The following is a 24,147-nucleotide window of genomic DNA, read 5'->3' on the forward strand; positions in this document are numbered from 1 at the left end:
TGGGAATATTTCTTGTATTTCTTTGATAACATGTCTTTTCATGTTTTTGGGTTGGTTTTTTTTTTGTAATTTATTGTTTAAGTGTCAGATCATTTATCTCTTGTTTCTCTAATTCTTACTTTCAATTTTCATTTACTTGTTTGTTTTTATAATCTGCTTTCTGGGAGAATTCATCAACTTGATCTTTCTACCCACCTTTTGATTTATTTTTGTTGTATATTTTTAATTTCTAATGCTCCAGTGTGTCTGAATCGTCTTCTTTTAATTGCATCATATTCCTATAAAATAATGGAATATAATCTATTATTTTACCTTTCTGAGGATATTAATGACTATTTATTTAAAGTCTGCTCCCTGCATTTTCTGTTTCCTCCTAGTTCCTTTTTCAGTATAGTCAGTTCTGCTTTAATGTGACTATACATTCCTAAAACTCACTGCGCTATGCAAAATTTCTTAGTAAAAACCACAGGGCTTATGGAAAAATGGGACTTGGGGGGTACAACAGAAACTTTGTAACATATTTAAAATAAAAAGATAGGAACCTAAACAAATGATACTTACTTGTTAAGAAACTTGTTTGGTAAATTGTTAAGAAATAAATAAATACTGTAATAAATATGGCACTTTATCTTGAAAAAGACCTGAAGTTTACTTGTGGAAGTGACCAGCAGAGGTATTTTGACTTGTGTGTTATTGTGAAGTATTGGAAGGAAGGTTATCTGAAAATAGAAGGAAAGTTGTAACACCAGATGTGGATGGGTGTGGCTCATAACACACATGATGACCTGAGGTAGCTGGTACCTGTGTGAGGTTTATACAATTCTTACAAATATGTGCATATTCCTGCACGTGGGTGCGGCAGTTTTCTGCATTCACCTAGTGTTTCTCACAGATGAAATTATGCATAATTAATTGCAAATTTCATGTTATGCTTAAATTGTTGCCTTATATACCAGTGTCATTGTAAAAAATAAATTCATGTTTTTAAGATGGTGCAATAGCAGAACTGACCATAATTTGTATAGACTCTAACTTTAATGTAAGAGGAGATACTCAAATGCTTTTTCTGCATCTATTGAGATGATCATTTTATTAATAGAATAAAGGACAAAATATTATGTTACTCTTATGGTGGGTTTCATTGATTGAATTTTGGATGTTGAACCAATCTTTCATTCCAGGGATAAATCCCACATGTTCATGATGTATAGTCCTTTTTATATGTTTCTGGATTTGGTTTGTGTCTATTTTCATAAGGCATATTGGTCTATAGTTTGTTTGTTTGTTTGTTTGTTTTTTTCCTTGTGATAGCTCCTCCCTTTTTAAATGACTTTTTTCTCAAATCATCATTGCTATAATCAAATTCTCATCATAATCCTAATTGTTTCAAGACTTAACTATTTTAAAAAAAAAACCACCTCAACTATTTCATCCTTCTCTCTAAGGACCTACTTTCTTTTAGGGTTAATTTTTTAGAATTAGTCTCAAAGACTAATAAAATTGTTTGTCTTACCTACTTTTTAAAATATTTTCTTTTAAACATTTTTCCCTTTTCACTGAGTTTGTTTCCTGCCCTTGACTTTAGTTTCCTCTGTCTATTTTAGACAACTTTCTGCCTCTGACTTCTTTGTCGCTGTCCTTTTGTGTTCCTGTTCCAGTTCTGCATCATTTCTCCTGGACCAGACACCCTTCACATTCTAGGTTAATTAAGCATCCTTTCCACCCTTGGTCAGAGGTCATTCTTGAGTCCTACTACTTAAAAACACCTTATCCAGCAGATAGAAAAGTACGAATACTACATTGTCAGTCAGCTCTACAGATGAACATGTACCTAAAGATGCCACAAACTTCAAAATGTATATAGATTTAAAATATTTTGTTACCTTGTTTTGTTTCCACAACATCTTTAATTATTTAATTGTGCTGGATTATAAGAATCAGCATCAATATATCAATTTTAATAGGTAAACTTGACTTTCAAAGACAGAGGCTAAGATTTTTTTTGTTTAACATAAGACCATGTACACAAAGGTTTGTTTTCTTTTGTTTTCTATCTCTAGGTGGAGTATGTGTTTACAGATAAAACTGGTACACTGACGGAAAATGAGATGCAGTTTCGAGAATGTTCAATTAATGGCATAAAATACCAAGAAATCAATGGTAGACTTGTATCCGAAGGACCAACACCAGATTCTTCACAAGGAAACTTAACTTATCTTAGTAGTTTATCCCATCTTAACAGCTTATCCCATCTTACATCCAGTTCTTTTAGAACCAGTCCTGAAAATGAAACTGAACTAGTAAGCAATTTTTAAATTAATAAATAGGAGTTTCCTTTGAAATAATTCTCTTTGTGTTTCTGGGACAAGGAATATATATTTGAAGTGCATATCCTTTGATTTAATACTGAGAATTTGTAGTCATAACCGAGTTTAATTTGTCACTTAATATGTGTTTGCCTTAGTTCTCTATGTAATTAAATGGAACTAAGTTAAGGAAAACCCTTACTGCCTTGAAGTAAAGAAGACTTTGCTGAGAAATAGTGTTTCAATTTATTTAATAATTTTTGAGACATCACTTCTTCCACAAAAGGGTTTTCACCTTTACTTGCAATTTGGTTATGCCTCCTGAAAATTGAAGGGTCATAAACAGATGTGACATTTTACTCTTTGGAGTCAGAAGCAACCAGCTGTTATTTAGGCAATTCAAGATTGTAGCATTCTTGTTCTAAATCTTAAAGGTTACCAAATTCGTAACTGTATTTGTTGGCACATTTTAGAATTCTGTTTCTGGTTTCCTAAATGTTACTTGGTAGTGATATTTATGGTGTGAAAATTAATTATGTTTCTACAGATTAAAGAACACGATCTCTTCTTTAAAGCAGTCAGCCTCTGTCACACTGTACAGATTAGCAATGTTCAGACTGATGGCATTGGTGATGGGCCCTGGCAGTCCAGCCTTGCACCCTCCCAGTTGGAGTACTATGCATCTTCACCGGATGAAAAGGCTCTAGTGGAAGCTGCTGCAAGGTAGTATAGTCTGATTTCCAAATCATCAGGAAAACACCTTTTAAAATAAAGATGTGAAAATACTAGAAAATTATTTTAAATTGTCAGACAAACTTCATAAACACATAAATGTAGAAGTGTATTTTAAATTGTTAATGAAAATTTGAAATGTCTTATTAATTTTGTTCAGGTTGCAGTAGAGTCATATTTTGAAGTGATCCTCTTTAAAAGTGGTTACTATGAAATACGAATAATATAATTTGTGAGAATACTTTTATATGTATTATTTTGGTACTTACTCATATCCCTCAAGTTCTTAATGATGCTGTGTTCAAAGGAAATATTTTAAAATAATGTCAAACTTATGTTTTAAGTGTTTTTGTGGAAGCTAAGTTATAATGACATTGTGAATATGAAATATCATTTCTTAAATCTTATATTTCTTTCTCCTCTTACTCCCTAGAATCGGCATTGTGTTTGTTGGCAATACTGAAGAAACTATGGAAGTTAAAACACTTGGAAAACTGGAACGGTAATTTTTTTCTATATTGTAATTATTTATATATTAAGCATTTAACTTAGAATAAAAATAGGTAAACTATGGCCCACAGCCCATATCTGGCCTACAGCCTATTTTCGTACAGCCCACAAATTACATTATATTTTTAAGGGGTTGTTTACAAAAGACTATACAACAGAGACCGTATATGGCCTACAAAGCCTAAAATAGTCACTGTCTAGCCCTTAACAGACAAAGTTTATTGACCTTTGCTCTAGAATGATGTCTGTATTACGTTGTATCTCATCACACTAATAACAATATTCTACTCTGAAGCTTTCATCTGTATTTTAGCTTAATGGTTCTTGAATTTGCTTATCTGTTTATTTTTACACTCTCCTGGGGTAATGAGTTTCATAAGTTTCTACTCACTAAATAAAGAAAAACTTTCTGCTATTTCTTATATCTTTTAAACATTAAGGAACGGCTGTCTTATTTCTACTTTTTGATAAATTAGTCTAGTCCTATATGTATTCATATGTTTCATGGTTTTATCAATTCCAATCATATCTCAACTCCAGCTGTGCATTTTCAACCTATGCTTTTCCAAACTAAAAAGAGCCCATTCTTTGGCCACTTTCATGTTGGAACCTGTCTAGCTCATTCCATCAATTTACAAACCATCATTCCAGTTAGTGCTTTTTTTGAGATGGCAAAGCATTGCATTTGTACATCATTGTATAAATTTATCCGGAAGACTTCAGGCTACACCTGACCCATCCGCACAAATTCTTTTACGGTTCCCTAAAGAGACATTTGTTCACCACATCTACACACATATACCCTCTCTCAGATTCAGATTCACTGCTATAATGAACCTCTGTTACTAATGTGAGTATGTTGTATTTCTCAGGTGTGTTTGGGCAGAAAAAGGGAGTAAGAATGAGTCATCTTTTTTAGTAAGAAAAACATGGAGTTGGGCAGATTCCAATCCTTGCTGTGTGACTCACAAGCCTTTTTGACTTTAGGCAAATTACTTAATCTTTATGAGTTTAATAGTCCTTATTTGTAAAAAAACAAAACAAAAAAAAAGACCTACCTTCTTTGGTTCTCATGGGTATTAAATGACAAGATACGTAAAGTATATGGTGTTTGGTAAGTATTTAATAAATGTCTGTTCCTTCTATTTATATTTTGGGTTGTTAGTAATGACTCATAACCAGTCATCTTGAAAATGTAGTTGAGGTTAACTTCTTCTTCTAAATTAACCATTTTTATCTTTTTTAGGGATTCTTTCTAAATATTTACTCATTATTATTCAAAAAAGTAAAATTTTATCTTTCTTTTTTTTTTCCCCTTAGGTACAAACTGCTTCATATTCTGGAATTTGATTCAGACCGTAGAAGAATGAGTGTAATTGTTCAGGCACCTTCAGGTAACCAACCTAAACTTTCATGAATTCTTATTTATCTAATATGAAGCGCTTGCTAACTCATTTTTCTTTTTAGGTGAGAAGATTTTATTTGCTAAAGGAGCTGAATCATCAATTCTCCCTAAATGTATAGGTGGAGAAATAGAGAAAACCAGAATTCATGTAGATGAATTTGCTTTGGTGAGTGCAAATTTCTGTGATTTAAAAACTAAAAAGACATGCATATTTGAAAGATTTGGGGTTTTATCTTTGCATTAATAATTTATCAAAAATTACGGAAATTCTGCAGTTCTGTTACATTATGTGTTCTCTCCACATTCTTTGGTTAAAATTTGCTAAAATACAAATCTTCTTTTTGAACCTATTACAGTCAGGGCACTTCTGGCCGCAAGGATTACTCAAATTACTATATTGAAAAGGGGGGTTACTAAAAGAACACAGGGATGTAGAGAACCCTCATGCATCGCTGGTGGGAATATAAATGAGACAGCCACTTTAGTAAATAGTTTGGTAGTTCCTCATAGAATATAGAGTAATATAGTTACCATATGACCCAGCAATACACCCGAAAGAATTAAAAACATATGTCTACGTAAAAACTTGTACGCAAATGTTCCTAGTATTAGTCCTAATAGCTGAAAAATGGAAACACCCAAATGTCCATCAGTGAGTGAATTAAACAATGTGTCAGTGTCCATATAATGGACTGTTATTTGGCCACTAAAAGAAATAAAGTACTGATATATGCTGCAACATGGATGAACCTTGAAAAGATTATGCTGAGTGAAAGAAGCCAGTCACAAAAGGCTACGTATTCCATTTATATACATTATCCAAAATAAGCAAATTCACAGTGGTTGCCAGAGTCTGGAAGAAGGAGGGAAAGGGAAGTGTCTTCTAATGGGTATGAGATTCCTTTGGATGTGATGAAAATGTTCCTTTAACTTGAATTTCATGGTATATGAATTATGTCTCTCTTAATAAAAGAATGTAGGAGAATCTTACAGAAGCATAGTGCTACAATTCATGTGAACCATTATAAAGCAGCTGTCTCTCAGTCTTAGGACCTTATCAGAATCGCTCATTTCTGCATTTCTATAAATGTATACTCCATACTCATCTCTGCTCACCATCCTCCTTTGCTTACCTATGGTTTCTTTTCTCCCATTACTTGTTCCCTCAGTGTTTATGATCTGGTTCATCTACCACACTGTAACAGCCACGAGAGCAAAGACATTGTTCCTCCTAGCTGTCATTTATATCAATACTCAGAACAGTGCTGGCACATAGTTGGCACTCAGTAAATATTGTAGAATGAATGAATAAATTTCATATAGTAATAACTCATGGTCCCTTAACTGTTATTTAAGAGAAACAGTGATTTATAAGGTCATTTGTAAATCAAGGAATGTCAATATTTAGAAATCTGCTAAATAGTGTCATAATAGTATTTTAAAATCTACTTTTTCCAAGTTCTGTAAATAAACATTTATTTGGGGTTTTACTGAGGGAAATATGTAGCAAGAAAAGGAACTTTTACAAGGCTTTAGATTTAGATACCAACTTGCAAATACTAATACCATTAAAAAAAATTTGAACCCAGTAGAATCAGATAATCAAATATATATTCCTAAGTTTTGTGTAATTCCAATTCACCAGTGAAGATACAATGATATAGTTTTATAACATTCAGGAAGTATTGTTTGTTTGATAATGGCCACCTTACAGACTTCTTTATTTGCATTGCAAGTTTGTCAAACCATGAACCCCCAGGAAATTATGGTTCCCTTTGCTTAAAATACAAATTCTTAGAGTAGAATCTGGGGCTGCCTCTCTCCTGACAAACCTGAAGGTAACCATTAAAGAACTTTCTGTCTTCCCAGGTAAAGCAGTTTTAAAACCACAGTTAAGATCATCTTTATGATTCTATCTAGGCTCTAACTAAATATTCTACAATTCAAAGACCTTAATTATTTTGAGCAACTTTTTAAGACTCATCAGAAATTGAAAGAGCTATGATAATAAGTGCCTGTGTGTCTCATAACTCAGGTCCCTAGGACTTTGTGACACATCAATTATCTCCTGTCACTAGCTGGTAGTACTTTTATATTATTTGTAATTGATTTTTAGTAATGAGGTCCTCGGTTTATTTCAATGACTTCTTGATTTCCCATTAGTTATTTTTGTTCAATTTTTGTCTTTAATTTTTCTGTTTTAGAAAGGACTAAGAACTCTGTGCATGGCTTACAGACAATTGACATCTAAAGAGTATGAGGTAATAGATAGATGCCTATTTGAAGCCAGGACTGCCTTGCAGCAAAGAGAAGAGAAATTGGCAAATGTCTTCCAGTTTATAGAGAAAGACCTGATATTACTTGGAGCCACAGCAGTAGAAGACAGGTAAGTATCAGATAAATAGGCAATGTCATTTTTTTCTCATAAGAATTTTCATAGCCACGTGTTTCTATTTTAAGACAAATTCCATTTATTCACATCCTATAATACTAACATATTTAAAATCAACATAGAGAGTTAAAGCCTTAATTTTTCCCAGTTAGTTTTATACATTTATATACAGTGTTTCTTCTAGCCAGATATCTGAAATAGATGAAAGAATCCAGCTATGTATAATTTTGCCAATAGATTTGAATTTTTAGAATACTCCTCAGTGTGTGCGTACAAAGACTAAGCAGCTGCTAATTCTCCAGCCTCACTTCCCACCACTGCCTCCTTCCATTTCATGCTTCAACAGTACCAAACTGTCTGTAGTTCTCCTCTGAACAACAACTATAGTTAAAACTGTTTCTGCCTTGTGGCTTTGTTCCTTGGCAAAGCTATGCCTTCTGCTTGATCAGTTTTCTCTTATGCATTTGTGAATACCTATTCATAAACTATAGCTCGGATATTACCCCCACTCCAGTAAGACCTTTTCTTACCCCTGACAGGATTAAAAATTCTGTTTTTTGTGAAGTCTCCATGTTTTGTAGGTAGTTCTGTGTTGTCCTTACATTAAGTATATTATAATTATTTGTTTAAAGTCTTCTCTGTTAGCCTGTGAATTCCTTGAGATTCATTTATTCTTTGTCTTTGTTCCTCAGCATCAATCTCAATGTGTGTTTCAGTTTCTTGAATGAAATTGAATTCTATGGATTAAATTGAATGCTACAAATTAATCCTGTTATGTTTTCCTCTGCCTCCTAGATCTACCGGTGTTTGCCTTTTGTAATCTAGGTTTTCATTTACTTTTCAGTTTTCCTCATAAGATTTCTGAGACTCACCTGAAGTTACGTAGTCCTTTATTGTCCAGTCTGATTTTTGAACTACTGATATGAGAGATTTCCTTATCAAAAATGAAAAATCTCCTAATTTGAAATTTAAGACTTTTCTAATAAAATAGGAGTTTGTGAAGACCATATACATAATTTGGTTCTATACAAATGAACCTTGAAGATACACTCTTAAAATATAAGGTTGTAAATTTTATGTTAACTAGGTGATCACTAATTTGGTTATTCCTGTTTCTTGCCTAATGGGGAAGAAATTCATTTATATTACTGAACTGAATGTTATTGTAACATTCCTAGGTCAAGAAGTCCAAAATTTACCTTACTTGTACTTCATGGTTAATACTTAAAATACAGTCCAAAAAGTATTCTCTAATTTTGTTTCTTTTATTTTCAGACTACAAGATAAAGTACGAGAAACTATTGAAGCATTGAGAATGGCTGGTATCAAAGTATGGGTACTTACTGGAGATAAACATGAAACAGCTGTTAGTGTGAGTTTATCATGTGGACATTTTCACAGAACCATGAATATCCTTGAACTTATAAACCAGAAATCAGACAGTGAATGTGCTGAACAATTGAGGCAGCTTGCCAGAAGGTAAGAATATATAATTATCTGAACCATAGAGTTCAGGGGTAAGCAAACTATGGCCCAATGCCTGTTTTTTATAGCCCATGAACTCAAAGTAATTTTTACATCTTTTGGTGGATGAAAAAGAATCCAAAGAATAATATTTCGTGTTGTAAAAATTATATGAAATTCAAATTTTGGTTTCTATAAAGTTTTATTGGAACACAGCCACATTCATTCACTTACGTATCATCAGTGAAGGCTTTTTGTACTACAGCAGCACAGTTGAGTAGTTACAACAGACACCTTATAAAGCACTTTTATAATTTCTCACTATGCTTGATACACTGCAAATTACTGACACAGTTATATCCCTATAGTGTTTTGAGTGCCACGGATATTGCCATATGATAATATTTTACTAATATTATCAGTATTTACTCATCATGTCCAAACAAGAAAAACGGGCTTTTAATATCACACTTTTAAAGCACAGTGGAGTGTTGATTATCTTATTATCATATTAGATGCAAAGCATTGCACTTATTTATTTGATGACACTTTAATATGCTACGTGCTCGAAAAGATATCCAAGATGAAATATAAAATCTCATTACAGATAGTTCTATGGTGTTAAAATGTAAAATCTCATTACAGATCAGCATTAACATAGGGACATTTGCAGTTGATTTTGATGATAGGGAACATTGAGTTTGAACCCCAATTAAACAAAATGTTATTTACCCCCCAAAAAAGATTTCCTTTCTTCTCATTAGTAGACTCATATTATTTAATCAAATTATACTCTATTATTATTACATTTTTTACTTAGTCAATAAAAATGTCAAAATTTATTTCCTCTTTTTTAATGTAGGTACCTACATAATACTCTCAATTTAGCCTCTTGGCCCACATAACCTAAAACGGAAATACTTACTTTGGCTCTTTACTGAAAACATTTGCTAATCCCTAATCTAGTTCACATGACTAAACTGAGAAATCAGTCTGCATTTTACTGTTCAAAGATAATTTCATGAGTGTTTATGGAGGGGTATTTCTCAGTGGCTGTGTGCTCTCCTGTAAACCCATTGGTGAGCTGTAGTGTATTTTTGTGGTGCATGGAGCACAGCGCTGGCTTTCCACAACATAGAGGAGCTCGCACCAGAATAGATGTGTGGGTACTGCTGCTTTCTTCGAGAAAATCTTGGGGGATGAGGAGAAACAGTTGAACAAAATAATGTGCTCAGTAACATAGTTGATATACATACTGATGCAAGCTTCTTATCTCTTCCTGGCAACAAATAGTTTGCCTGGCTGCCAGTTACCAGACCATATGGACCATATGAGACATACTCATCTAGCGTATGCCCACAAGGGCGGTGTGAACCATGTTCTACCATAGTAATATCTGGCGTCACAGTCTGTTGTAGGGGTTAATATCAAGAGACAGTTAGAATTCCTTCATTCCTTTCCTTCCTACTTACACAGATGGTGAATCTAGCTCATGAATTTTCCTGAATATTGTTGATTTCATTTAATTTTTAAAAGTTAGGATTTGTTAAATGTAACTAATAATATTTTTATTTTTAGAAGACTTTTCATACTCACAGTTTGGGAGAGAATGTACTCAGATTATGTGTTACAATTCACATTATAGAAAATCTGTTTAACCATATATATATATATATATATGTGTGTGTGTGTGTGTATATATATATATGTATCAATTGTAAAGTTGAATATCATCTGTTTTACTCATCATATGAGTCACTCTCCGTTCTGGTTAATCTTAACTTTCAAGTAATACAACTCTGTTCCCTGACCTCTCAGTTTTGTAATAATAAAGTCTGTGGATAAATGGTTGTGAGACTCTTTTGTTTACTAAATGAGATACTTCAAAGTATCTGACAGAGGATATAATTATTTTTTCTTTTAGAATTACAGAGGATCATGTGATTCAGCACGGGCTGGTTGTGGATGGGACCAGCCTGTCTCTTGCCCTCAGGGAGCATGAAAAACTATTTATGGATGTTTGCAGAAGTTGTTCAGCTGTATTGTGCTGTCGTATGGCACCACTACAGAAAGCCAAGGTATGTTTATGTTATAAAAAGTTCCATAAAGATATATAGATCTAAAAATATTCTTTAAGGTTAATGCCTTAATCTAGTTTCATTTGGTGGCACACAGTCTATGAATCTTACTAGGAGTCAGTCACTTCTCATTCTCATGAATTTGAACCACGTATATATTAAACCTTCAGAATTTTCAGAGTGAATATGCAAGTTTCAACTGTTCGTAATAACCTAAAATGTCTGTGGTGTGTAGCAGTTTGTCACTTTCCTGAGACACAAATTTGAACTGTGGTAACTAAGGTTTCATAAGTTAGTTACTTAACTAGTGAGGGAGCCTGTAGCTTCAGTTCATCTGCACCTTCAGGTGGTTCTGTTGATCTCTGCTTATTCTTGCATTCTCATAAAGGGATAGTTCTCTTTGTTAAAAATGACTAAGTGATATAACTTTAGTAAGAAGTGGAAAAGCCAATTAACTTGTGAGAAGAAGCTTTATACAGAAAATATTTAAATTTCAGCTATGATTCAAATGAAAACCTATAAAAATATTTTTTCTAACTCCTGATTTATAATTTGAGGTCTGAGACTGTATCCTTCATGAATATCCTTTGAAATGCACATCTAAACACTGATTGTTTCACATATAGATCTAATAAATTAGACATTCAGTTTTTTTTGGCTTCATGGAATTTTATTACAATGTCTATATTATTATAATTTATATCCCCAATCTATGGAGACTAAAACTGGAGGCCAAACAGAGCTAATGCCTAGGTTCTTTATAAAAGTACACTCAGAATTCCAAAGAAACATTTTTTTTATGTTATTGGATTTAATCTTGATTGCTTTTAAACATTTTTAAATGTTATTACAGGAGAAAATAATTATCTTCTATATCAAATGAAAAGAATAATTTTTTGAAAGAAAAAGTTTTTCCTGACAAAGTTCAATTAAATGTAATTATTTTTTTACACAATCATTATTAAGCTTTTTACAAGCTTAAGCTGTATTTAAAGATTCTTGTTCCCATTATAAAATCCAAGATAATACAGTTTTGCAATGTTGTTTCTGAAAGACATTCCTAACATCTTAGTGGAGACAGCCCTCAAAAACATGAACCCCAGTGCATATTATTGTCTAATATAAAATTAATTATTTTCTACTTCCTACAACAGTCATTTTAGACAAGTGACTTTATATAAATAAAAGAAATTTGAAATTTTAATCATAAATAACTAGTTGTATGTCTTTCAGGTAATAAGACTGATAAAAATCTCACCTGAGAAACCTATAACATTGGCTGTTGGCGATGGTGCTAATGATGTAAGCATGATTCAAGAAGCACATGTTGGCATAGGTGATTGATTTTTTTCCTGAACTTTTAAAGTTGGTATAATTATTTGGGGATTTTGAATTTTCCTTTTGTAGACAAAGTGCAATATCAAATACATGAACGAAAACTAAATGCAACATGATATCATAGTATATCCCCATCAGAAGCCTATTATAAATTGCCCAATATTTTAATTCCAAATTTTCAAGGAAATTAATACCCATTAGTGAATTTTATCTTTGCCAGTTCTCTTTCGTAATAAAGTAACTTTATTTTGACATGCCATGTTACTTATACCTTTTAAAGTACTTTCACACACTATTTTATCACTTTTGAACTCTAAACTTGTAATTTACATCATTGCCCTCGTGGTTTTAAATTCTTATTTTAGAATGTTATTATTATTTATTTGTTAATCTAAAGATTCTGCAGTTCATTTTAAAGATAATTTTAGAGACAGGAAATTACACCAAACTAATAGAAAATTTCAAATAATTTTATAATTTAATAACATTTATTCTAATTTATTTTCTATTTTTGCCTAGAATTTTTATTGGATTTAGAATACTAACATTTTATTATGTTTAAATTATCAATCATTTCCTATTTAAACCATATTCTGACCTGTCTTCCTCAATAATTTTATTATACAAATACAGAAGCAAAAGAGGAAAGTATGGGTTTTTCATTAAAGGATAAATTTTTAGAGTTAGAAAAGAGTTAAGCTAGTCCCTGTTCTGGAATCGTCTCTGTAATGTCCTGTGATGAGTACTTATTGTATCTAATATTTCTAGTGTATGTCTCAAATCAACTCTTTCCTCTTTAGGATAATTAACTCTTCATTTTGAAAACTAAATTTTCTTTCTAGTTTGTGTATTGTTGTTTCCCATAAATCTCCGTAACAATTTGATGGTATGTTCCTATACCATATATTAAAGCATAAAAAGGTCCAGTACTTATGACAATTTGATTCTATTGTGGTAACAGACAGACCAGTGAATAGAATAGACTCAAACATCTGGAAATTTAGTATGTACAAAGGAGATGTTTCAAATAAGTAGGGCAACAAATTATTTGATAAAACTGATCAGTTACTTAGAAAAATTTGAAGTTGGATCCCTTTCCATTATTTATAGCAAAACAAATTTCAGATGAATTAAGGACTTAAATAATTTTTAAAGACCATAAAAAGTAATAGAATAGAAATTTAATGAATAATCCTATAATTTGAGGCCTGGAAGGGTTTTTTAAGTACAAATCAAAGTAAGGACTTATAAAATAGAAAAAGATTAATATGTGTGGCAGAAGTAAATACTCCCCCAAGACAATTTTAAGGACAAAGTAGTAAAGAACATTTGCAAAATAGATGACAAAGTCTTAATATTCCTAATATGTGAGATCTTAACAAATTAAGGAGAATAAGAAAAATACTGTAGTAGAAATATGTGGAAGGATTTGAGCCATCAGTTGTCACAAAAAGAGAAATCTAAAATGAATACTAAATGCATGAAAAAGTATTGTCTCACTAATAATCAAAAGAATGCAAGTATGAATTGCCTATCAGGTTGACAAAAATTACAATGATTGAGAAAACCTGGAATTGGTAAAGGGATAGATAAACAAAGCTCTATACAATGTTAGTGAGAGTGTCAATTGTTACATGCTGCATTATTATTTATAACAAAATTTTAAATGCATGCCTGTTGACCTGGCAATCATGCATCCAGGACTTCTTTTAAGAAAATAAATGAATGTGTTGACAAATGTATATGTTATAAACAATGTCCAGATATATTGAGTGATAAAAGCAGATTGCAAACAAATACCATGTTTCCCTGAAAATAAGACCTAGCTGGACAATCAGCTCTAATGCATCTTTTGGAGCAAAAATTAATATAAGATCTAGTCTTATTTTACTATACTATAAGACCGGATCTTACATAATATGATATGATATGACATAATAAGATATGATATGATATGATATGATATGATATGATATGATATGATATGATATAATATAATATCGGGTCTTATATTAATTTTTGCTCCAAAAGACGCATTTGAGCTGATTATCCAGCTAGGTCTTATTTTCGGGAAAACAGAGTAATCCTGTTTGTACAAATTTGTTTATATATATACATATATATATTAAATACACAGAAAATATGCAGAAGGAAAAATTCTAAAAGGATATAGACACATAGTCATGGTTTTTCTCTAGGTGCTATGAATATAGGTGATTGTCTTTACCTATATACTTTGGAACGTTTTGATCCTTTTATGACAAAAATAAAAAATTTTAATTTTGATAAACAATTTTTCAAAGCTGCTTCCAGACTGAAAAAACAAACTTGGCAATAATCCTTTTGAAACCTAAAGGATTATCATAACCTAAAAAAAAGTACTGTACTCCATATTTATCAGATAAAATTATGTACTGATTTCAGATGATATTGTACACTTTTCTTTTAAGAAGCACATTTTGTTTGATTTATGCATGAAAGTTATAAAACAATCATGCTCATTTTTTCTAAGTTCAGATTACTAATTTGGATATTTTTTATGTTTGTTAGAACTAGTGAAAGTAAAACTTTCACAGCATTCTCTCCTTTAGAAATATATTAACTAGTACTTTGTACTTATTAGTGTAAAAATGGATGTTCTTATTAGATCTTGAACTTTCAATTTATTTTTATATTAATTGTATTTGATATTATATTCTAATTCTTTGAAAATTGGTGTTACATGCCTCTATATATTGTATTAATAGCTTTGTATTAATTACATATTTGATTTCAGTACAACAACCTTTTGGGAATCTATCTGCTGTATGCTAGGATATAGTGACCCTAAGTCCAGGTTCAACTGCTATAAATAATTAACATATTCGCAGGTATATAATGAAAATTATACCTACCAATTATCAGTGAACTTGCTTTTGTCCCTTTGTTACAGGAATCATGGGTAAAGAAGGAAGACAAGCTGCAAGAAACAGTGACTATGCAATAGCTAGATTTAAATTCCTCTCCAAATTGCTTTTTGTTCATGGTCATTTTTATTATATTAGAATAGCTACCCTTGTACAGTTTTTTTTTTATAAGGTAAGTTTCATGGAGATGGTTTATAATCAATTATTGACATAGTAATTGGAGGTTTCAATTTAAGGAGTACTATTACCATACAAATTATCCTTAAAAATTATTTCTATAAGTAAAAATAACAGTTTATGGAATATACTTTGATTATTTTGTCACAAATCTAATGTGTACTAACAGAAAGCAAAGCCAAGGGTGCAGGTGGTAGAATTGACTGGAAAGGGATATAAGAGAACTTTGCACGATAGAAAAGTTCTCTAATTTGATTGTGGTGGTGGTTACACGGGTATATAAATTTGTCAAAACATATCAAACGTTACACTTTAAATTAGTATGTTTTAGTCTATGCAAATTAAAACTGAATTAATTTGATTTTTTTTTTATGTTATTTTGTTCTGAACCAGTAATAAGTTTTAATTTAACTTCATTATAATGGTTTCAAGCAGAGGTTCTTAATCTTTTTTGTTCCATGAGTGACTGTTTGGTAGTCTAGTGAGATGGATAAACTACTCAATATAGGACTTTTAGATGCATAGAATAAAATACATAAGATTGCAAGGAAAGTAATTATGTGAAGTACTGGTCTGTCTCTTGACCATTTGAGGAAAGGTGGGTTCTGTGGAACTCGAGCCCCTAAGTACCAAGACATTTAATACACCAGAGTGTTCTATATTGTACATACACCTATAATTAAGTAATAGCTGCAAGCCAATGAAAGAACACAGGTAGTTTACTTATTGCTAATAAATGATGATGGCATTTTTTTTTCTAGCTTATTATAGCTTTTGCTGGCACATAAGTGTATTGAAATGGAAAGATGTTTTGATAGTTCCATTTATTGTTTTAAAAATTTTGGCGTTTTAAAGCTATTACAGCCCTGAAGTTTAACCTTACTTATTGTACTATATATGAAAAGTATTGAATGATAGTTGGAAGGTATAAATTCAAAATTATGGTATTGCTCGGCAGTTATAGGAGTCAGTGGTGTTTTATTCTGACATTTGCAGTGCTACTTCCAATACTTTTAGACATTTTTTAATAAAATGGGAATCCTGTTTTCTCATTTTATATGGACAAATTCTTATGGGCAGATTTGCCTTCCATACCAACTGAGATGGTGTTTCTAGATTCTTTAATAGCCATTTTTAGAAATTTTCTTTTATACTATTTTAATTTAATTATCTCCATTTAATTTTGTTTTTCAGAATGTGTGCTTTATCACACCCCAATTTTTATATCAGTTCTACTGTTTGTTTTCTCAACAAGTAAGTAAATAGAAGCTTTTGTTTTATCCTTTTATAATAAAGTGTGTGCGTTCAGTCTTTGATAGATACTTGGAGGGACTTTTTCCATTTTTCCTAGTTCTGCTGATTACTAGATAAAACTTTTCTAATTAGTGTATTTAGTCAGTATAACATTAATAATATTTATTTACTCTAATTTTCAGTTTGGAGTGTTAATACCAAAATATATTTTATTTCTGGATGTTTCATTTTAAAAAATAGATATTTTAACTCTTAACAGCTTAAGAGAGAATTTTGGTAATTTTTTTCAATTTGTGTGTAATGTATTCATAACATCCAAATCAAGCCAGGCCAGATAACTATTGGGGGATTACCTCTTTTTTTTTTCCTACTTATAGAATTTCTTTAGATTTGGAAGGAACCTTAGTGATTGAGTTCAGAGATGAGGTTTCATCTCAGAAACTAATTAAACAATTAATAGAGACCACCAAGAGTGCTGTATTGAAAAGGGTTTTGAAGCTAAAGGCTCAGAGGAAAACCCTATAATTGGTTAACAATAGCTGTAATGAGCGTATGGTGATGGGTCTTTGATTATATACATGTCACTATTTACCATTCTCTGTCTTACTTTATAGAAAAGGAAATTGAATTACACAAAGATTAAGTAACTTGCCCAGGATCAGTATAACATTGATCAGTATAGCTAAGTTAATAACTAAACCATGCTTGGACCTACTGCTTTTGCCTAGTTGAGCACCCTCTTCACGTATCACAGTATACATCTCTAATTGGTGAAGACATTTGTTCGAATTTGTTGAAATAACAAGAGCTTAATTATCTTAGGGTTTTTTTCATGACTTTTTATTGTCCTTAATCACTGTTCTCTCCTCTCTTTACAATCTCTAACTCTAAATTCCAAATATCTGCTTAGGCATTGATTGCCAATAACAGCGTTTGCTTATTTGAATAAAATAAAGAATGCTGTAAGAGCATATGACAAAGAGAACTAACCTAATTTTATTAGGTTTTCAGGGAGTTTACAGTGTAATTAGAGAGAAAGTATTATTAACGATGAAAACAGTACATGAAGCATAGGTAAAGTGCTAAGCAACTAGTACCAACAGTAGCACTTTTGACTGTTTAGAAAAAGCTATCATCAAGGACTTGAGCCAGTGTTTAAAATTTAATGCATCAGGGGCCTGCCCAGTGGCTCAGGCGGTTAGAGCTCCATGCTCCTAACTCCAAAGGCTGCTGGTGCGATTCCCACATGGGCCAGTGGGCTCTCAACCACAAGGTTGCCGGTTCAACTCCTGGAGTCCTGCAAGGGATGGTGGGCTTCGCCCCCTGCAACTAAGATTAAACATGGCACCTTGAGCTGAGCTGCCTCCCGGATGGGCTCTGTTGGTTGGAGTGCATCCTCTCAACCACCAGGTTGCCAGTTCGATTCCTCAACTACCGCAAGGCATGGTGGGCAGCGCCCCCCGCAACTAAAATTGAACACGGCACCTTGAGCTGAGCTGCCACTGAGCTCCCTATGGCTCAGTTGGTTGGAATGCATCCTCTCAACCACAAGGTTGCTGGTTCAACTCCCGCAGGGATGGTGGGCTGTGCCCCCTGCAACCAGAAAACGGCAACTGGACCAACAGCTTGAAGCTGAACGGCACCCTCCACAACTAAGATTGAAAGGACAACAACTTGACTTGGAAAAAAGGCCTGGAAGTACACACTGTTCCCCAATAAAGGCTTGTCCCCTTCCCCAATTAAAAAAAAAAAAAAGAATTTAATGCATCAGGCCTTAAAGAAAGTATTGTACTTAGATGGGAAGACAAAGCCATGAAAGCAAAATTATATGTGTAACATATCAAGAGAATAGTAAGAAACCTAGAATGCATGTAAGAGAATTGTGTAAAATTACATCACAGTGACCAAATTATGGAGAATCTTGAAATGTAGATGCAATTCACTATAATTCCAGAATTACTTGATATTAAATATTCCAAGTCCCACAAAGAATATAAATCTGTGAACATTATATCTATGTTTATATAAGAAATTAGAATTATTAAAGTGAATTTTTGTATAAATTGAAAAAACTACATAATTTTTATGCTTAGTTTTGATATACTTTGTTTTTATATGCATAAGTGTAATACTAATACATTGTTTAGAATCTCAGAATTTCTATCAATTTCTCTTTTCTAGACACTGTATGACAGCGTGTACCTGACTTTGTACAATATTTGTTTTACCTCTTTACCTATTCTGATATATAGTCTACTAGAACAGCACGTAGACCCTCATGTATTACAGAGTAAGCCCACCCTCTATCGGTAAGTATTTGGCAGTGTTAAATAAATGTCTGTAACATTTCTGATTCCCAGTAGTATATTATATAGTTATCAATTTTTAAAAGTACTTTAAAAATAAGCAAATATATTAGGTAGTATATTAGTGATTAATACTTTACTAAAGAAAATGCTTTAGTTGTTGTATGGTTTATAATTGTTGAACACAGTAATTTTTCTAGTGTTTTTAGGTATAAACACTTTCATCCTAGTAATACATTGAACAGTTGTGTAATTTGCACTTACACTTGTAAACCAGTAATATTCTATTTCATGTGTACAAAAGAAGTTATTCAGTAATTGGTTGTCTCTAGAATTCCTAAAAAATTAGTGCATGTCTTAGCATTGCCAAATTTATGAGTAGTAGTCAATGCACAATGTAGAGTTGAGGACATTAATTTCTGTCCTAGATCCCCTGGGTTATTTCTACTGCCTCGGAACCGAGGAATCACAGATGTAGAACTATTCCTCAGGACCAGCTTATGATTTCCACATTACCGTGACCTCCACTCTTCTAGAGTTATTCAGTTATCCAGAAATGGCAGTAACTTACCTTGATTTCCCTAGGATATCTAGGACTGTGCTTGACCCTACGTTGGCAAAGACTGTTCTTCTCATAATTAGCTATATTGATGGACACGAAGTCGATTGGGAGCCTCAGTACTGAACCTGACGCAAATTACTCCACTGAAAAGAAACAATCATGGCAGAGTGACTAAATGTTGAGAACAGATATAATACAGATAAATCAACTTTTCACAATTAAACTCAAGTGTTAGGCCTGTGTTATATTTCTTTATGAAATGAGAAAATGTTTTTGAATATAAGCTACTACATAGGTATATGAAACTACAAGCAGTGGTTTATAAATTTGAATTTATTCTTTCTACAGATATTTTCAAACTTTTCAAACAATTTTAAAGATCCATCTTGTTTTCTAATTATCAAATTGTAATAATTATTTACTAGTTAAATAATAAATGAGTCTTAATGTGTTCCTTTTTCTTTTTTTTTACTTTACAGAGACATTAGTAAAAACCGTCAACTGAGCATTAAAACTTTTCTTTATTGGACCATCCTTGGTTTCAGTCATGCCTTTATTTTCTTTTTTGGATCCTATTTTCTAATGGGGAAAGATATATCACTGCTTGGAAATGGCCAGGTAAAATATATAATTTTTAAAAAATGTTTGTTAATTTGATTTCATTTGGTTTTTGATGACTTTCTGTCATAAAAAATTCAATTTAAATTGTAAAAATGCAGATATTAAAATGCAATTATAAAAAGGTGTTAAACTTTTTTTACGTAATATAATTTCATACAAATGAAAATTAAAATGAAAAAGGCAATACAGTGTAATCTTAATATGAAATTCAAGTTACTAGGCAATTTTGCTATTCAAAATGTATTATACAAGCGGATATGTTCATTTCCCTGCATGCAGTTCACTTCAGGGTTGTGTTTTAATAATAGCTACTGTTTATTTAGTGCTTGCTATTGTGCTAAGTGCTTTACATGCCCCATCTCCATTAATCCCCACAGTAATCCTGTTGAAGAGGTATTATGACCCACCTTTTTCAGATGAGAAATGAGGACTTAGTGTTTCGTTTTTGGCTTTTAATTGCATGAGTTATTTTTTTGGTATGCTTAGGAAGTGCTACCATACTCTTCAGTGCACACTAGCAATTCTGAAGAAATCTCTAGTTACTGTTTAGAATGGCCACTTTTCTGAAATGTGAAATGGGGAAACAGTGCTACACAGTATGTTGTTACTGTGTCCTAATTGGAGTGTTCGTGTTGAGAGATTCTTGGCAGAACTAGGCCTCTCTTTCTAGGCTTAGCTAGATGGGTTAGGAGGTGACAGCAAGTGGGCCTGTGGTGGACTGGAAATGCTTGTCACCTTTAGTTTCCCTTTTCCATTGGTAGTACTTAAGTTTCGTAGAATATATTTGGAGTCACAGAGATACAAGAATTGCAAGAAAGAGAATATTATGTTTCATCTGTTCAACAAACATTTATTGAGGACCAGCCATTCCCATGAAATACAGTACTGGACTCTGGCTACATGACAGTAACTAACCATCATAGAGCTTAGAGTCTTGTGAGGGATACAAAAAATAAGCAAGCAAAATAATAACAAAATGTGTAAGTGCAATGAAGAAAATGGATTTCAATTGTAGAGAGGCTTGAATTATGCAAATCCCTTTAGGATGTAGAGTAGGAACACATTACTGCCATTTCACTTTTGAGGACATATTTAGCCTGATTTGGACAAAAAAATGAATCTAGCTTGTGTAGCATAAAGGATAGCACTTCCCAAATAATAACTGCCTTTCATTGAGATTTTTCTCTGGGCCAGGTGTATTACGTATGTTCGCTTATTAAATTGTAATAACCTTGTGAGGAAAATATCACCTATTACTTTTGCTGTTAGACAATTAACCTCATACAGGTTAAGAAACTCGCATCAGGCCACACAGTAAGTAAATTACAAGAATAGAATTGAAACTCAGATCTGTTTGACTTCAAAGCCTGTGTGTTTAACCACTATTTAAACTCCTTTGAAAAAAGCGGTAGCCTGGTATCCTTCTGCACAGTATTGCCACCCACCTGTGCACAGGACCATCAAACATGTGGGCATAGGAGTGAGTATGCTCATTTTCACCTGAAATGTTAGGGTGAAAACTGGACAGAATGAACAGAGGAAAAGAGTTAAGAAGGAAGATGTCATTGGATGAAAAGGAAATTAAAGAGATCTTTTATTGATAGTTACTATTTTTTTTATTTTAAAAGTAATATATGCCCTTTTTTATAAATTTAAAATATATAGAAAAAAAATAAAAGAAAGCAAATCACCTGTTGTCCTTCTACCCACATATAATTCTATCATTTTAACATATTTCCTTCCATCCTTTTTTATTTTTTGCTATTTTTCATTAACCTCATAATTTATGTCTCCTTATTTCTCAATTATAATCTTATTACAATTATCCTCTTATAGCCTAAATGATTTCACGTGTTATTAAAAATGCTTCAAAAAGCATTTTTCACAGCTGCATAATATCCTGTTACATGTCATAACTTATTTAAGTATTCCCTTAATTTGAGAATTTACATTTGTTTTGAATTTTCAGTGGCTTTTTAAAATTAAATGTTGAGCATGCTTTATAGAAAAGATAAAATATTAATGAAGAGTACATTGTTGGCCTTGAGTATGACAGGTGTTTTTTTTTTCTCTTTACCATTTATTACTTATTGATTTCTTTCTTTTTTTTTTTTTAACTCAAATTGAAAATCATTAACTTCTTTCCCCTTTTAGCCTACCAGTCCTACCACTCAGATATATACTACTAGAAATTAGTCCATCACTGCCTGCCACCAATACTAGGTAGAGTGGAAAAGAAACGCACATTGGCATCAGTCAAATTGGATTTATATCCTGGCACCTGAAGTTATCACTTTAGGGATTTGAGATGAGTTAGTTAACCTGTCAAAGACTCAGTTTCCTCACTTGCAAAATGAGAAGCATAATGCCTACCGTCTAGATTTGCTGTGAGGATTAAATGACATATGGAGAGAATTAGGGATAGTAGCTAGCATATAGAAGTACTTAATAAGTTTGGCAGTATTCATTATTTTTATTATTAAGTCATTACATTGAAGACCCTGTCCTACCCAATCCCACCTGATCTACTTCTCCCAGAAACTCTCTCCTCTTTAACTGTGTAAGTTAAACTGTCCTTGCTGGCTCTCTGAGAACATGCTGTGCCCGATTCTAATGCCATTGCTATGTTTCCTCTCTAGAGTGCTCTTGCCTCCTTTTCCCCCAAATCTCTCTTACAACCATCTATTCTTCAGAGTTGAGCCCGCAGACCCCTGTCCTTTTGCTCCAGCTCTTATGTCTCTCTTGATTGAAAATCTTTTTAGACGTCTAGTCCATAACCCATTGTTCAGCGCTGGATGTGTTGAATGCTTCCTACTTTCCAATAATTGTTCTTGTATGGCAAGAAATATACAAATAATTGAGGGCCTGGAATAGAAAACATTATTAGTGGGAAGTACTAGGAAGAGGAGTGGCTGGAGGTAAAGATGAAGTCAGTGAAAACAAGTGAACCTGAGAGAGGAGCAGGAGAAAAAACTGCAATAGATCCTCTGTTGTGAGTGTCAGTTGCACTGTCGTGGCTGCCTCAATGTCCTGAATCGATTGAAAAAGGTTTACCTTTCATGGTCATTTTGACTTTGAGGAAGACCCAGAAGTTGCATGGTGCCAGATCTGGTGAATAAGGTGGATGAGGACACACTGTAATGTTTTTATTTGACAGAAATTGCTGTACTAGAAACGATGTGACATGGAGCCTTTCTGTTGTTATAAAAAACTACAGTGAAGGCTGCTGCCGTGTACCATCCAACGGAAAGGCAGGGATCTTCAATATGGGAAGCAGCGCATCGAACCTTAGTTAACAGTGAGTGACAAGTTTCAACTAGTTCGGTGCAGTCAGTCGGGTGTGAGCTACGGTTGAGAGAAGGTGTATTTTAAAGTGGGCTGTAAATCATCCTTCATCATGACAATGCTCCATGTCACACATCACTTCTGGTACATGGCAATTTCTGTCAAATAAAAACATTACGGTGTGTCCTCATCCACCTTGTTCACCGGATCTGGCACTGTGTGACTTCTGGCTCATCCCCAAAGTCAAAATGATTCAGGACATCAGGGCAGCTACAGCAGAGCAACAAAAGACATGAAAGAGGACTTCCAGAACTGCTTCAGAATGTGGCATAATGATGGGATAAGTGTGTTCAAAGCGAGGGGGAGTATTTTGAGGGGGATTAATGGCAATGTGTCTTTTACTATAATAAATTTATTTTATTTAAACATTTACTGTACTGTTTGATTACACCTTGAATATTAGAAGAGTAAAAACATTATAATGAAGGTAACAGAAAGGAGGGAATTGTACTCATAGTGAGAGTAGAAAACTAGGATGATGTAGGGAGGAAAATATTTGGAGACTATTCTGCTTCCAAGTTGTTTTAGCCGGAGGCTTCAGAAGAACAAGAACAAAGTAAAAAGGATCCTTTGCTAACTCAGGAACTCAGATGCTAATATCTCTTCCACTCATTCTGAGGTCTGATATGAAAATTACAAACTGGATAACTACTTTGTAAAGTAAGATTCTACCCAAATAAGGATTTTTAAAAATTTATTTGTTCATTTTGTTTTTGTTTTACTGAAGTGTACAGGAACTCAAAGGAAAATG

General features: G+C 32.8%; 1 protein-coding gene across 5 annotated transcripts in view; it reads left to right on the top strand.

Annotated features, from left to right (window-relative positions):
• Positions 1-24,147, top strand: part of ATP11B (ATPase phospholipid transporting 11B (putative)) — a 98,867-nt gene that overhangs the window by 48,961 nt on the left and 25,759 nt on the right. For all 5 annotated transcript variants that reach the window (XR_012494943.1, XM_074328454.1, XM_074328448.1 and 2 more), the window contains 13 exons: positions 2,061-2,300; positions 2,854-3,029; positions 3,472-3,540; positions 4,869-4,942; positions 5,016-5,119; positions 7,158-7,339; positions 8,621-8,824; positions 10,734-10,887; positions 12,121-12,223; positions 15,158-15,303; positions 16,503-16,562; positions 18,744-18,871; positions 19,910-20,048. Coding sequence is in view for 4 of the 5 variants with exons in the window: in XM_074328454.1 (XP_074184555.1) it covers positions 2,061-2,300; positions 2,854-3,029; positions 3,472-3,540; positions 4,869-4,942; positions 5,016-5,119; positions 7,158-7,339; positions 8,621-8,824; positions 10,734-10,887; positions 12,121-12,223; positions 15,158-15,303; positions 16,503-16,562; positions 18,744-18,871; positions 19,910-20,048 (1,779 nt within the window). In the remaining variant the exon portion in view is untranslated. The remainder of the gene's footprint in view (positions 1-2,060; positions 2,301-2,853; positions 3,030-3,471; positions 3,541-4,868; positions 4,943-5,015; positions 5,120-7,157; positions 7,340-8,620; positions 8,825-10,733; positions 10,888-12,120; positions 12,224-15,157; positions 15,304-16,502; positions 16,563-18,743; positions 18,872-19,909; positions 20,049-24,147) is intronic.

Source organism: Rhinolophus sinicus, linkage group LG01 (genome assembly GCF_036562045.2).
Source record: "Rhinolophus sinicus isolate RSC01 linkage group LG01, ASM3656204v1, whole genome shotgun sequence".
Taxonomy (NCBI): domain Eukaryota; kingdom Metazoa; phylum Chordata; class Mammalia; order Chiroptera; family Rhinolophidae; genus Rhinolophus; species Rhinolophus sinicus.